General features: G+C 45.5%; 2 protein-coding genes across 15 annotated transcripts in view; one reads left to right on the top strand and one right to left on the bottom strand.

The window, feature by feature from the left end:
• The first annotated feature begins 47 nt into the window (after nt 1-47).
• On the top strand, nt 48-2,046 carry CUNH17orf58 (chromosome unknown C17orf58 homolog). 2 transcript variants are annotated; one of them, XM_028780647.1, is made up of 3 exons: nt 48-101; nt 195-389; nt 1,249-2,046. In XM_028780647.1, exons 2-3 carry the CDS (start codon nt 242-244, stop codon nt 1,437-1,439), a joined length of 339 nt encoding a protein of 112 aa, XP_028636480.1. In that variant the 5' UTR covers nt 48-101; nt 195-241; the 3' UTR covers nt 1,440-2,046. The 2 variants fall into 2 exon arrangements, with proteins under 2 accessions (XP_028636480.1, XP_028636479.1); XM_028780646.1 differs by having other exon boundaries at nt 86-101; nt 198-389.
• Nucleotides 2,047-4,469: 2,423 nt separating this feature from the next.
• The window catches only part of Bptf (bromodomain PHD finger transcription factor), a 99,565-nt gene continuing 90,234 nt past the window's right edge, over nt 4,470-13,800 (bottom strand). For 9 of the 13 annotated variants that reach the window (XM_028780658.1, XM_028780655.1, XM_028780650.1 and 6 more), the window contains 2 exons: nt 11,469-11,655; nt 6,356-7,254 (listed from right to left, as the gene is read on the bottom strand). In XM_028780658.1, the coding sequence (XP_028636491.1) occupies nt 7,218-7,254; nt 11,469-11,655 (224 nt within the window). In that variant the 3' untranslated portion in view covers nt 6,356-7,217. Of the gene's footprint in view, nt 7,255-7,551; nt 8,006-11,468; nt 11,656-13,800 lie in introns of those variants that run through there. The other 4 variants (XM_028780662.1, XM_028780660.1, XM_028780652.1 and 1 more) reach the window with 3 other exon arrangements.

A 13,800-nucleotide genomic window follows, 5' to 3' on the forward strand; every position in this document is an offset into this window, starting at 1 on the left:
GGCGCTGTCGCCCGAGGACGGGGAGCTGGAGACCCAGTCCTGCGCGCGCGCCTGCAGCGCGGACGCGGACGAGCGCGAGGCCTACTGCTCCAGCGAATTCGGTGAGCGCGCTGCACCGTCTCCGGAACCCGCGCACCCGTCCCTGTCCTGGCGCTACTTGTAATGCTTTTTCTCCAAATCCCGTTTTTCCAAAGCAGCCGTGAACGGAATCGTGCACGACGTGGACGTGTTGGGCGCGGGCATGCGTCTGGTGACTCTTCTGGTGGACCCCGACGGACTGTATAAGATGAGCCGCCTGTACATCACTCCCGACGGCTTTTTCTTCCGCGTGCATATACTAGCCCTGGACTCCTCCAGTTGCCATAAGCCGTGTCCAGAATTTAAACCCGGTATCGAAACCCCGCCCCCCGAAAAGGCCAGTTCATCCTGTCCTTTATACTGCTATTAGGGTGAATGCTGCAGCCCAGCTTCTGTTGGTCACCCCAGCACCCAACCCCCTTTTCAAAGACCAGGAATTGAGCAGGGCCTCACACACGCTAGGCAAGCACGCCATAAGTTACACTCCCAGAATTTGTCTTTTTTCAGACAGGCTCTTGATACGGAGCCTAGCCTCGAATTTACGATAATCCTCTTGTTTCAGCCTTAACACATGCTGGGTTACTGGTGGGGCTCAATCCCAACTCCTTTGTGGGACAGTAGTTTAATCAGTAGAGTTTAGATGACAGCGCCATTTCAGCTCTCTCATAAAGGTGAGAACATTGGTTGGCACTGAAAAGGCCAGCGGTGATGGTGCAACTCCAGCACCCAGGAGCAGTTTGGAAGCATGAAGGATCAGAAGTTCAAGGTCAACCCCCCCAAAAAAAAAGCCAATTCTGGCTAAGAGACCTTCTCAAAACAAAACAAATCCCCAAAGACCGATATGTTGGTACATAGGTTGACAACGGAACGGCACTTTCAAAAGGGGTGCCTAAGAGCTTCTACTGTCCAGCACTGAGTTGAAAAAGGCCTCCTTGGGGGCGGTGGCAGTGTTGGGGATACCTATTCTCGCTTCTTCCTAGAGATGGTCTCTGAAGAACACTTGGTTCTGCAGTGTTGCCTGTCTGCAGATGACCTGCTCTCCTGTTTTTCACCTGTTGCCAATAGGTTAGATGAAGTTGCAACAAGTGCAGCAGGGTCACGCGATCCGAGCTCAGATCTCATTGTGTCTTGGCACTTAAATGACACCGTTTCTCTTATGCTTTTGTTCAGGAAGCAGGTATATTGTGATGGGCCACATCTACCATAAGAGACGGCAGCTCCCCAGTGCTCTGTTCCAGGTCCTAAGAGGGCGCCTGCGTCCAGGAGACGGGCTGATCCGGGGTAGCAGCAGCTACGTGAAGAGGTTTAACCGAAAGCGGGAGTGGCAAGTTCGAGGTGCCACCCACACCCGGTGCATTTGAACAGGCCGACTTGGCACTCGTGGTCGGTCTTCACGTGGCGGGAGGCTTCTGTGAAACTGGGCCCACAGCTAGTTACCTTATGGACCACGTGTGCAGCTCAGCTCCACAGCTGTCCCTTTTACACTAGACCCCGCAGGTCAACAGATCACACCACTTTTGCTGTTTTTAAGTTATTTTAATTTAATACATTTCCCCCAGTGGAGACAGTTCACAAAACATTTCTCGAATTTAAATATGCAACTTTGAATAGTATCTATCATGTGTCAAGCCAGATTTTGTATTTAAAGCATCGAGTTTTAAATTCCACACACGGGAGGGTAAGCATCTTAGTCATTTACATATGAAATGCCATAGAGATCAAACGCCAGCCAACTATACATTTCAAGGGCTAATTCAAGCAAAACATTATTCAAGGTGTGTTCCTGATGTACCAAAATAAAAGCCCCTGTGTATTGTCATGCCTCCTTGCTCCCAATAACCTGTTTTGTGCCAAACTGTCATCGATTCCAGCCCATTACCTGCTGTATCTGATGTCATTTTTATGTTAAGATCCTGTAGTATCATGATTGTCTTCGGAAAGCAGTAAATCTCGTCATGAAATCAGAAAGCGCCTGGCTTTGCTTTTTTTTGTTGTTGTTGTTTTTGCTTCAGTGATCCTAAAGATTTGAGAAAAGGCCTTCCTTTCTCAAACTTTCTTCCCAAACCTTGGAGGCAATGTTTACCAGTGCCAGCCCATGGGCCAGCCTAGTGGAACTGGTTTTGTTTTGTGTGGAAAATCTTCAATCACTAACTTAATGATTTTATACTCAAGTCCACGAGGACATGGTGATTTTTCTTTCAGAGGAGCAAGCTGTATTTCTTTTCATTTGAAGTGCTGTGAATAGGCACTAAGAACGCATGAGCCTTCAATCCCAACCCTGGTGAGGTAGAGGCAGGAGGATATCTGTGAATTCCAGGCCAGTCAGAGCCACAGGGAGAACAGCATGCATGAAGGGTGTCAAAGGAAAGACAGAGGAACACTGGAGCTGACTGGGAAGGAAGCAAGCAGCAATAGCTTATGACAAAATGTATAGCCAGGGATGGCAGTGTGCTTGGGAGTCTGAGGTGTGTGTCAAGAGTTCAAGGCCAACCTAAGCTACATGAACCAATCTCAAAAAAAGATGCTGGGTGAGATGGAACCACTTTTAATCCCAGCACCTGAGAGGCAGAGGCAGAGGCAGATGGATCTCTGAGTTCCAGGACAGCCAGGGCTACAGAGTGCCTCTCTGGAGGTGGTGGAAGAGCCATGTGCCATAGTAACTGTTGCCTCTTTGGCCTCAGACATGGGACACACATGTAGCCTTTGGCGGGTACTTGCTTCGGAAGCCAGCCTGGCTCCATGCCTTTCAAGTTGCTGGGATGAACAAGAGCTTGCAGGCTGGGCTCTCTGTATCACAAATCACCAGTTTAAGGTCTTTTAGAGAATTTTCCAAAGATGAAATGTGTCCAAATTCCTTGATCTTTCCTTTGGAATACTAAGTATGATAGTTTAAGCCTGTAATGCTAGCCAGCGCTCAGTAGGCAGAGGATGGCCAAAGTCATCCTTGGCTACATAGGTGAGGCCAGCCTGGGCTACATGAGACCCTGTTCCAGAAAGGGGTTGGGGGGAGTGGGCTAGGATAGTTGTTAGGATCCTTGCTCCTTTTGCCCCGACACTGGAGTCCTGTTCTTAGCATCCATGCTCTAGGGTCCCCCACACCCTCTTCTGGCTCGCTTGGGGGCATCTGCCCACACCTCCCTGCAGACACATATACATGAAAACAAACACCAGACCCAGGTTCAATATACTTGGAGGTCAGGCCACTTGTTGCAGAGACTGCCTGGATAAAAAGAAAAGCCACCATTCAAGGTTGGATCTGCAAGACAAGGCTAGTGAGGCTTAGTCAAGGTCCATCAGCCATGAGCTAGAGACGGGAAAAGGAGACAGAAAAGAACCCTGGCCATTCCAGGCTAGCAAAAAGGTTGGAAGAATCATTTTTTCGACATTCACACGGGACCTTGGTTGCAATTTCTAATTTTATAGAAAAATTTAATGAGCAAATATCTTTGTTGTCTCTAATCCCTTTTCCCCCATTGATATTCCCCTAACCCCACCCTCCACCCCTTTCATGGATCAGTGCTCCAAAAGACTAAAGGGCCCTTTGTGCCTATGCACATACACAGTAGTCTCCCTCAGCAAGAAAAAAATTCATTTGCTGTCAAGAGGAACTCAGCAGCATCTGTCCTTCAGATAACGCTGTGACTTCAAGGAGGGGAAAAGGACATGTTTTTCTTTTGGTAGGAGGAGGTCTATACGACAACTCCCTGTCCCCTTTGTGTAATACTTGCTTTTAAAAACTGACTCTAGAATATCCTATGGCATTTTGCAAGGTTCTTCTGAAATCATTTGAATGTATGTGCCTGCCACTTTCAGGGGCACCCGCTGACTTGTGCACGGTCTCTTTTTGTCTGAAAATGCAGCACTTTGTTAGTTGATATTTGGCTTACATTGGATCAGGGGGTGTGCTATTCTCAGAAGCTCATTCTGTGTATCTAAAAACTCCTCAAACTACTCCAGACGCCAAGACCGCTCCTCCGGGTGTCCTTCATGCCCCCCCCCCCCCCATGAAGCCATTACTTCCATCAGGAGAGAACAACACTCCAAGTTAAAGATGCTGCCTGGAAACCTGCCCCCACCAGGAAAACAGTGACTTCTGGGAGCTGGGGAGATGGCCGCTCTTGCAGAGGACCTGGGTTCAGTTCCCAGCATCCGCATGGTGGCCTAAGTTAGTACACTCCATTTCCAAAGGATCCAGTATTCTCTTCTGACCTCCCAAGGGCTTTCAGGCACACACAGTGCACATACATACATGCAGGCAAAACACTCATACCCATAAAAATAAATAAAACATAACAACAAACAAAGGTAAGGGCTGTCATTCTGAGCGGGCAGCCACCAGGTTGGGTCCTACATCAGAACCGCAAGGAGTGAGATCGGACCTGACACAGATGGACGGAGACAGGGAAAGAAGTTTTATTTGCAGATCTTAACAGGAGAGGTTACAAACAGCAGCACATTGTCAGGGTCCCTACATCGCACTCCAGCCCATTCCAAATAGAAAAAGGTCAGTTTTACTGTAGAAAACGTCTCCAAAAGATTGCAATTTCTTTGACCTAGCGTAGGACAGACAGTAAATACAAACCCTCAAGAATTTGCACAGGAGAAAAAAGCTTTACTGCTATTATGAAAATATCTCTTCAGAAATGGTCTTAAATCGTGAAGTGGGGATGAGCACAGGAAATGCTAAAAAATACTTTTAGCCAAAGAAATCTATCAAAGCAAAGAAATACAACGTATAGGCACAGAACCTGAGCAAACACCCTAACCATATCACAAATGTGAATCGGACCACTTGGTCTGCCGAGGCAGACAGCCTAACGTTTTTCTTAAGTAGCAGAAGTATGTCAAGTGAGATTTGTAGAAAAGCAGCTTTTGAAATAAGAATGTACGTTTTCAAAAATTCCTTTTGAAAGACTAAAATTCTATAGTCTGATAAAATTATAAAATGTCTTTATATGGTGATAGAAATTGCAAAAGTCTTTATACCATTAAGTACACAAATAAGAAATTAACATCTTCCTGGTCTCAGAAATCCACAACCCATACCCACCCGCCCCCCTTTCTGTACAACTTGGCAATGCCAACAGCTTCAGAAAATATAGCAAACATTGACCCAACCAGCCATTGTTTCATTAGAAACTGCACAGAATCCAATGTCAAAAACATTACTTTATTTTTTTTTTTAGGATGAAATGTCCTATTACGTACAAAAAGGATTATTTAGAATTTGCTACAATTTGTTAAAAACATAGCAATCTATTGCCTACAGGTAGGAAAGCTCTTGCTGCAACAAGCTTAAGTGATTAAGCCCATATATGCTTAGATATATGAACGGACAGGAATACTGGGCGTGGGCAGATGCGGAATCACTTTGTATCTTTAGGATGGAGAATTTTTGCATCAGCCACTGCTTACATGGAACATTTTTTTTTTTAAAACTAAAAGGACAAAATAGCCTGTATTTAACTACTTCCACCTTAATAGTTTAAGCAAAAACTTTGTTACCGTATTGAGCAGGTAAGTCTCTTTAGCTGTAAGCATAGGCTAAAGCGACATTTTTATGTACAGAGGGAGTAGTAGGCTTCGATAGAGCACATGAACCCAAAAGAACCTGTACACCTGAGCCTGTCATAAGAAAGAGTTGCCAACTGCTGCCACAGTTTCCTTTCAAGAAACTAAGGGCTGGGGAAGGCTTTGCATAGCAGGGCGACACCAAACGCACAGAGAAGACTTATAAAAAAAACAAAAACTAGGTAGATTCTAGAACCCAGCAGGACAAGGCTAATATGGACTAGTGCAAAATCTAGGGGAACATCTGCGAGGCTGCCTGGTCCAATTCCGGCTGGTTTTCACAACACAGCAAGCAGCTCAAAGGGGAGGGTGAGACACTCCAAAGAGAACCATGCAGGGCAAGCCTGTCTGTTCTATCCTCTACCCTGCTCTACTGCAACAAACAAAACCCAAAGGAACCCAGCCAGCAAACACCCTTTATCTCACACAGGGAGCTGTCTGTGATTGGGAATTTGCCTACAGTTACAGAAGGTGAGGATGAAGGCAACTTGTACTGTGTCATATTCCTGTTATTACAGGTATGACCACATGATGTGTGGGGCCAGCTCCCTGGAGATTTTCTCTGATGTGGTGACAAGGGACTTAGGGAAGGAAGGGCCTCTGCTATTCTGGAGAAATCCAGGTCTGCCTGTCATTCCTGGTCTCCCCGTGACCCCCCATCCCCAAAAAGGCTTACAGGCAATCACAGCGCACATTCAAAGAGACCTCCATCTGTGGGAGAAAAATTATCTCCATTTATTTCGATTCATATACATCCATAGTTGAATTTTAATACAAAAAGAAAAAAAATTAGAATCTGACAATGTTTACAAACAAGATACCTTCAAATAGATTTTGCTCATTCAGCCTGGTGCAGAGTAATGACAATTTGTACTGGTGGATTCAAGGCAACGAAGTCTGTAGTCCAGGACCACTTAGCCCAACCTTTCTGCAAGCTTCCCTTGTGTCTCCCGTGAACGATAAACTCATTGCTGACTCCCAGTTGTGTGCACATGTGTACATAGCAGCTCCTTTCATAGAAAGAAAAGACACCCAGAGGTCGCCTTGTACGTCACCTACAGGAATCATGATAAGATACGGGGTGGATACACGGAACCAGGGCTGGATTTTTATAAGAAAAAATAATTAGCTGACAAATGAGGGCAGCATAAAAAAGCGTCTTTTTTGCAACAATAAATAAATACAGTCAAAAAGTTTTCTGTGAGACTCTAAGCAGCTTCTTCACTGAAGAGCAGATGTGGCATTTCCACGGAGTTACACTTGACCCCATAGTATTTTTTTTCTTGCTTTTTCTTTCTTTTTTTTTTTTTTTCAATAAACAAAGTTTCCTGCTTCTGCCACAATAGTAAAGCCATTTGCTCTCGACAAGACAACGGTGTGTTGACTTTGCTTTTCCTTTGTCCGTTGGACAAAATTGGCCAAGAATATAACTGGACTGTTGTGACCAATAGGAACGAGGTTACAGTCAAGTCTCGTCAGGATAGCCTGACTGAAAACATCTGGCGCTTTAGCTTAAGTAGTTCAGAGCGCCAGACTTGCTGTGTCTAGCTTAGGTGACACGCTGAGTTCTAAGGAGCTGTAGACTGCAGTTTGTTGTTATGAGACCTACAGAATACAGAAAAAAGGGGACAATTAAGCACCCTTCGTTTGTGAAGCAATGACACTTTGTGTGGATGCCAAGGCCAGCTTAGGGGAGCAGCCGTGCTCTCTCCCTCATCCTTGGCAAGCAAATAGAAGAAAGTTAACATTTAAGAAATCTTTAAACTATAGTAGTAAAACTTTTACTGTACAGTAAACATGGTAGCTCACTGGAAAAAGCCAATGTTTAAAAATATATGTATATATAAGTGAATATATATTGTTTATTAAGATTACACCATTTTCAACAAATGGGACAAATAAAACATTTACAGAAGCATTGCTGTAGTAAAAGGTGTGTGTGCCTGTCTATTTACAACGTTGCAGAGAGGGGGCGCTCTACCAGAAAACAATAGCAATATTAACATCACGTTTCTGTTCAGGTGCAGAAAGTCTTCCTCTTTTCACAGGTTTATCCACAGCTTCTGTTGTGACCACATGACTGTACAGGTAGCAGGGCTAACCAGCACTTTATATTGCAGTAGCGGGAAGGACAACATCCCAGACATTCACAATTCTTTAAACTCTGTCCAACATGGCTGCCAGAATAAAACTTTTATGTATCTACACATCTGTATTTAACATTAAAAAATTATATTAACTAGTTTCAACTTTTGGGAGGGGGGGGTTGAATTAGGCAATCACGTGGTACAATAAACAGTGACCCCAACATCCAGTTCTGATTCCAGTTAAAAATTCAGACTAAAGATATCACAATCTGTAAGAAAAGAAAGAACACGGATGGTGTAAACGATGACTCAGAACAAAGGCATGAGAATAATGTGCACACAATCTTGGAGACCACAAAGTAAAAATGGGAGGTGTGGCCAGGGCAACTGCAGGAATGGAGGCGGCTTAAAAATCACCTGTGCTACGCTAGCCTTAACTAGGAGAGCATGCAACTCTTCATGCTGAATGCACTGGAGTGCAGCTGAGCCAGCTTCTAAGTTCAGCTCCAGAGTTTGTAAATGCGGACCAAGGCTTTGCTGTACAGAGAACCACGGGAAACTTGTTGGCAAGAGGTGGTCCCTTACTCCGGGAGGTCAGTGTTACTATGTGAGCTTACTGAAGCCCTGGGTTTGATATTTCACATGCGCACGCATGTTGCTAAGCCTTTGTATCTTCTTCAAATCCTTTTGCTACAAGCTCCAGGACTGCCTTTTCTCCTCCCTCCCCCTCTCCTTTGGGATTCTGCCTACACGTTTAGCAGCTCAGGTGGGACTCAAAGCACCCAGTCTTTCCAAGTTGTAAAAGGCACTTTTAAAACTTTGATCAGAGGGCTAGCTGCGCCAGGTGTGATGGGAAAGCACTCCTGTGAAGGGAGCAGTGGCTCTGGCTGCTCCCAGCGCCTGCAGTGACTCTCTCCCTCCTCCTGTCTAGGGTTTTCTCATCGACTGTGTTTGCTTAGGCAAATAACAAGTGAGCTCACCTGACCACTCCCCTGCTTCCCTCTTTGAACCTGTAGATCTGTCTTCAGTGCCTGCTTGGGCTGACTGGGCAGCACCTAGGCTGGAGCTGAGAAAGCCTATTCATAGCCTCACTTTCTCCCCTTAAGTTCACAGTGTTATGCTTTTGGAATCTGACCAAGAATCTAATGGCCGAACCGTCTTTGTCTTCCGACCTGGACACTTGCTGCACATACTTTATAAATGTCCCTTAGATTTTAGCCATTCTCAGTTGCTGGGATCTCCTGTTTCCTGGACCAAAGGCCTTTTCTTTTCCTTTCTTTTCTCCTCCCTCCTCATTTGCTTTTTGAGACAAGGTCTCACTCTGTAGCTGAGAGTGGGTGGTGGTGGTGCACACCTTTAATCCCAGCACTTGGGAGGCAGAAGCAGGCGGATTTCTGAATTCGAGAGTTCGAGGCTAGCCTGGTCTACAGAGTGAGTTCTAGGACAGCCAGGGCTACACAGAGAAACCCTGTCTCGAAACCCCCCCCCCCCCAAAAAAAAATATGTGCTACCAAGGGAAGGACTGCCACGTCAGGCACCCAAGTCTTATCTCTGCTAGAGCACATGTGAAGAACCTCTCCTCACATCATTTAAAGTGTCCTGCATTTATCCTGAACTGTTTTTACATCTGTACACATGTAAGCTGACAACCATGTTTCTTGAAGAACTGGGATGTAGTCTCCCCTTCTATGAAGACTGGTCCTTAGTCTACTCCTTGTTACTCATAGGTGCTCTGTTCCACCTTCTGGAAGCTTCTTTCAGCCTTGGCACATGGAAACTTTACGGCACGGTGTGTGTGGTGCTTGTTTTCCACCTGCCCCCTGCCTTGGCGAACTGATCAGTGTCCTGTCTCCACAGTCACTGATCACAACTCCCATGGCAGCACTGAGGGCTCCTGACGGCCAGACTCAGTTCCCGCATGGTTTTCTTTCTGACAATAATCTTTTGGTAATGTCCTGCCTTCTCTGCTCTTCTGGGCTTTTCACCAAATATCAGGCACAGGAATGATTTTCATGATGTAAACGTTCATCGCTTACAGTTTTTCTTTCCTGATCTATCTTAGTCAGGTATTGCTCATTCTCAGTAGCCTGTTCACCAGGATGCAGATGCAGCACACTTGACAGTTTCTTGGGATATGATTCAGGGGTGTGTTGTCTGTAAAAAGTTCTCGTTCTTTCTACTCTTCTGTTCTCACCTGGACCTTTCCTTTCCTTTGCCAATGCAGGCTTTCCTGCAGGCTGTCCTTGGGTATCAGCTAATCTTCAGAAGGACAGGTTACAGACTGTGATGTGTCCAGAGCTAACTGATGGGCTGCTACTACTCTGCTTCTGAGTTCCAGCTACTCTTGCTTTAGACGAAAAATGAGTGTACCAAGTGGCTTTCTGGGAATGGTTCATTCTTTATCTGGGAGGCTGGCCTGTCCACTGTAGTAAGGCAAGCAGACTCTCTCTGGCTTCATGTGCTAGACACCAGCCCTACCTCCAACACAGAGGATCTTAGGCCACTTTTCACTGTGGTTTTCTATTAAACTTTGGAATGATCGCATGTGACGTTCTCTGGGATTAGGTTTGCACTGGACTCAGGAACTGATATTTTTCCCACTACTGATGGGATTTCAGTGCACTCCTTATCACTATGAGTTTATCTTTAAAAACCTTACTATGCATGTTCCTACACTGTATCTAAAATACAGCTCTTGCTATGGGAGAAGAAATGCCAAACAGACCAAGACTTTGTTCAGAGGGAGATTATGAGGTAGAAAACCGTGCCCAGCCTTGAGTACACATGCTAGTGTTGTCCCTGAGCCTCACTTTGGGCTCACAACACTGACCCTAATACTAGGTATGGAATCTTTTAAGAATGCCTTAGATAATGCACAGAGGCCCAGGTCCTCAGCACATCCAAGGTCTACATGACTTGACCATCTAGGGCTGACTGAGTGGGTGGGGATAGGGGGATGGTGAAGGACAATCCTCAAGCCTATAGAATGGAGCCCTAACAGAGCTGTCACCACCTTAGAGGCAGGCACCAAGCTCTACAAGAGGAAGAAGAACTTCATGGGCTTGAGATGGGGGCTCAAGCTGAGAAACAGAAGAGAACAAAGGTCACCATAACAAAATCTCATGCAGAGTTGCTCAATGTTTTTATGGTTTAGAAAAACTGAGAACTTACAGTCTAGCACCACCTAGAAAAACACCTAGAAACCCAGCATTTGATGATGACTAAGCTGCAGCCCAAATCACTTCAGGAGAGCATGTAAAGCCCTCCTGCTGGATCTCCCGTGGGGGGGCTCTTCCTGCTCAGCACAAGTCCTGCAGACAGACTCCATGGACAGCATTTCACAAAGAGACTTCGTTTGAACTACAGTAACAGACACAGGCCTTTCTCATTACTCCATCTGCTCCATTCCTGAAGAGTAGACCACAATGCCATAGTCTTTTTTGTTTGTTTGTTGCGACAGGGTCTCGCTATGTAGACCAGTCTGGCCAGGGACTCTCTGTGTAGACCAGTCTGGTCTCAAACTCACAAACTCCTCTGACTGCCCCATGCTGGGATTAAAGTTGTACACTGCCATGCCTAGCTCAATGCTGTAGTCTTGACTTTGTAGGAATAGTATCTTCTATCTGAAAGAACAACTTACTATAAACATTCCACTGGCCGATCCTTCAGTAGGACAGCATAGAGTCTGAAGAGTGACTCAGTTCCGAATACTGACTGAACGCCCATGCTTACCTGCTGGCCTTGAATCCTTTTAGTTTCTGTACGAAGAATGATTCAAGAACTTCTGCGCACTGGTAGAAAGGGGAGTCATTGGGATTGTAGTAACGGCAGTTATCAAAAATTTTGGTCATATCTGCCACGAACTCTGTCAGCTTTTCATAATACCGTTTTTGTATTCTTTCTTCCATGGTGGCAAGGTCTTAAAAACACAAAGCATAAAATATTTTCAAAGCTTTAAGGTTTTCCCCAATGTGATCACATCCTGCAGCTCTCAGGAACCCAACATGTGTTTACGCTGAATCTTTCTGAAACTGCTACTTCACGGCTGGAGGCTAGTTTGTCATTTATGTGGACAGGTCTGCTTTGGGTTCTAAGACAGTAATCCTGGCTGTTGCTGAAAAGTCTCTTTCATATTTAATTAACTACACAGAACAATGTCCATTCAATTCAACTGCTTTACAGTAAAGAAAACCATGCCAACTGGTTCTATGCATATGAAAATATTCATTTTGTTGTTGTTTGTTTTGAGAGACAAGGTCTCTCTATATAGCTCTGGCTATCCTAGAACTCACTCTGTAGATCAGGCTGGCTTGGAACTCACAGAGAGCTGCCTGCCTCTGTGTTCCAAATGTTGGGATTAAAGGGATGCATCACCACGCCCAACAGAAATTGTCTTTATCTTTAAAAGTAGACTAAAATAACAAATACAAATAGCTACGCATACTAGGGTGAAGTACAGTTCAGAATTCTGAATACAATCTACTCTGAGCAGCAGCAGCTGTCATGATCTTTAGTAACACTGTGCTACCTAGTTCAAAGTGACCCACTAGGTTGGTTGGTTGGTTTGTTTGTTTTTGAGACAGGGCTTCTCTGTGTAGCCCTGGGTGTCATGGAATTTACTCTGTAAACCAGGCTAGCTTCAAAGTCAGAGATCTGCCTGCCTCTGCCTCCCACCACTTTCCAGCTAGTCCACACTATGTAGGCACTGTTATGCACATTTGTGAACTTTTAGTAAATAGACAACTGTATCTGGGAATGGTGGATACCAATAATCCCAGCGCCCAAGAGGCGGAGGCAGGAGGATTATATGTTCTAGGGCATCCAGGACTACAGAGTAGGACCCTATTTCAAAACAATAAGGGAGTGTGTGTGGGAGGGGGTGACTAGAATATAATGTTTATTGTTTAAAACCCAGACATAGATGGGTAACTTTCACTTTCTTCCATGATGTCTTGCAGCTCTGTATGCCCTTGACATGTCTGCAGAGGAGCCGCACAGTATGACATATCTACAGAGGAGGCGCACAGTATGTGTTCCCAGTGTTAACAAAGGGAAGGACCCTGGAAAGCACCCTGGCTCTGAGGAAGTTAGGAGTGGTGGCTCACACCTGTCAGCCCAGAATGCTGGGATCTGATGAGGAGGATTGTTGGAGTGGGAGATGAAGTCCAAGCTGGACTACAGAATGAAATCTGTCCCAAACACCACAAGACAAAAATAATTAAAAAAATTGAAGTTGGCTAATAAATTACGAGATATTTAATTTAAGTACCATCCATGTATGTGGACTGAGCAGGAGGCAGCGGGAGAAGGAGTCAGACCCTGTGTTACAGTTGATGTTAACCACCATGTGTCTGGGTGCTGGGAACTGAAGCCTGGTCTGCTGGCAGAGCAGCCACCTGTCCTACCGGCTGGGCCATCTCTCCAGCTCCAGTAAACTCAACTTCTAGGCCACACAAGGTCATTAGAATCATTATTCTGAAGAGATCCACACATCGACTATCCTGGGTATCAAGTGTGTAAGGCACACACTCTACCCCTGAGCTACCTGTTCAGCCCTCAGGTGGATCTAACTGAATTTTCCTTTCCATCCTCTTCATGGTCACTCCTCTTTAAGAATACTTGATGGCTTTGAAACTACAATTCTTCTATCAGCTAAAGGGACTGCTTCACACGTGTGGAAGGTTTTTTGCTTTAGTTTTGGAACGCCTCCAGCTGATACATTATTCTGAAATTGACAGCACGTAGCTGCCCCTCTTGGGACCTTCAGTGATAGCTGCTCTACTAGTGTCTTCTCTCCTGGAGAAGGAAGGGTCTTCACTGCCGGTTGCTGGATTCTGTTTGTGCACCAGGCAGGGTTCACTGACTGCACTGTCTGTACAGCTGCACAGCTCTCTACTCACACACCATCTGCCCAGAGGCTCCTGGGCCAACAGAGTGCTCATTTCCAGTGTCTGGCCATCACAGACACTGTTGCAGGATATAGCCTTGTCTCTACTGAGTGCCTCTGGCTCAAAGGCGTTCATGTGTAAATTAGTAGATACTCCCAGATGGTGGTGCCTTCCTC

Source organism: Grammomys surdaster, unplaced genomic scaffold (genome assembly GCF_004785775.1).
Source record: "Grammomys surdaster isolate TR1022 unplaced genomic scaffold, NIH_TR_1.0 371, whole genome shotgun sequence".
In the NCBI taxonomy this organism is placed as follows: Eukaryota; Metazoa; Chordata; class Mammalia; order Rodentia; family Muridae; genus Grammomys; species Grammomys surdaster.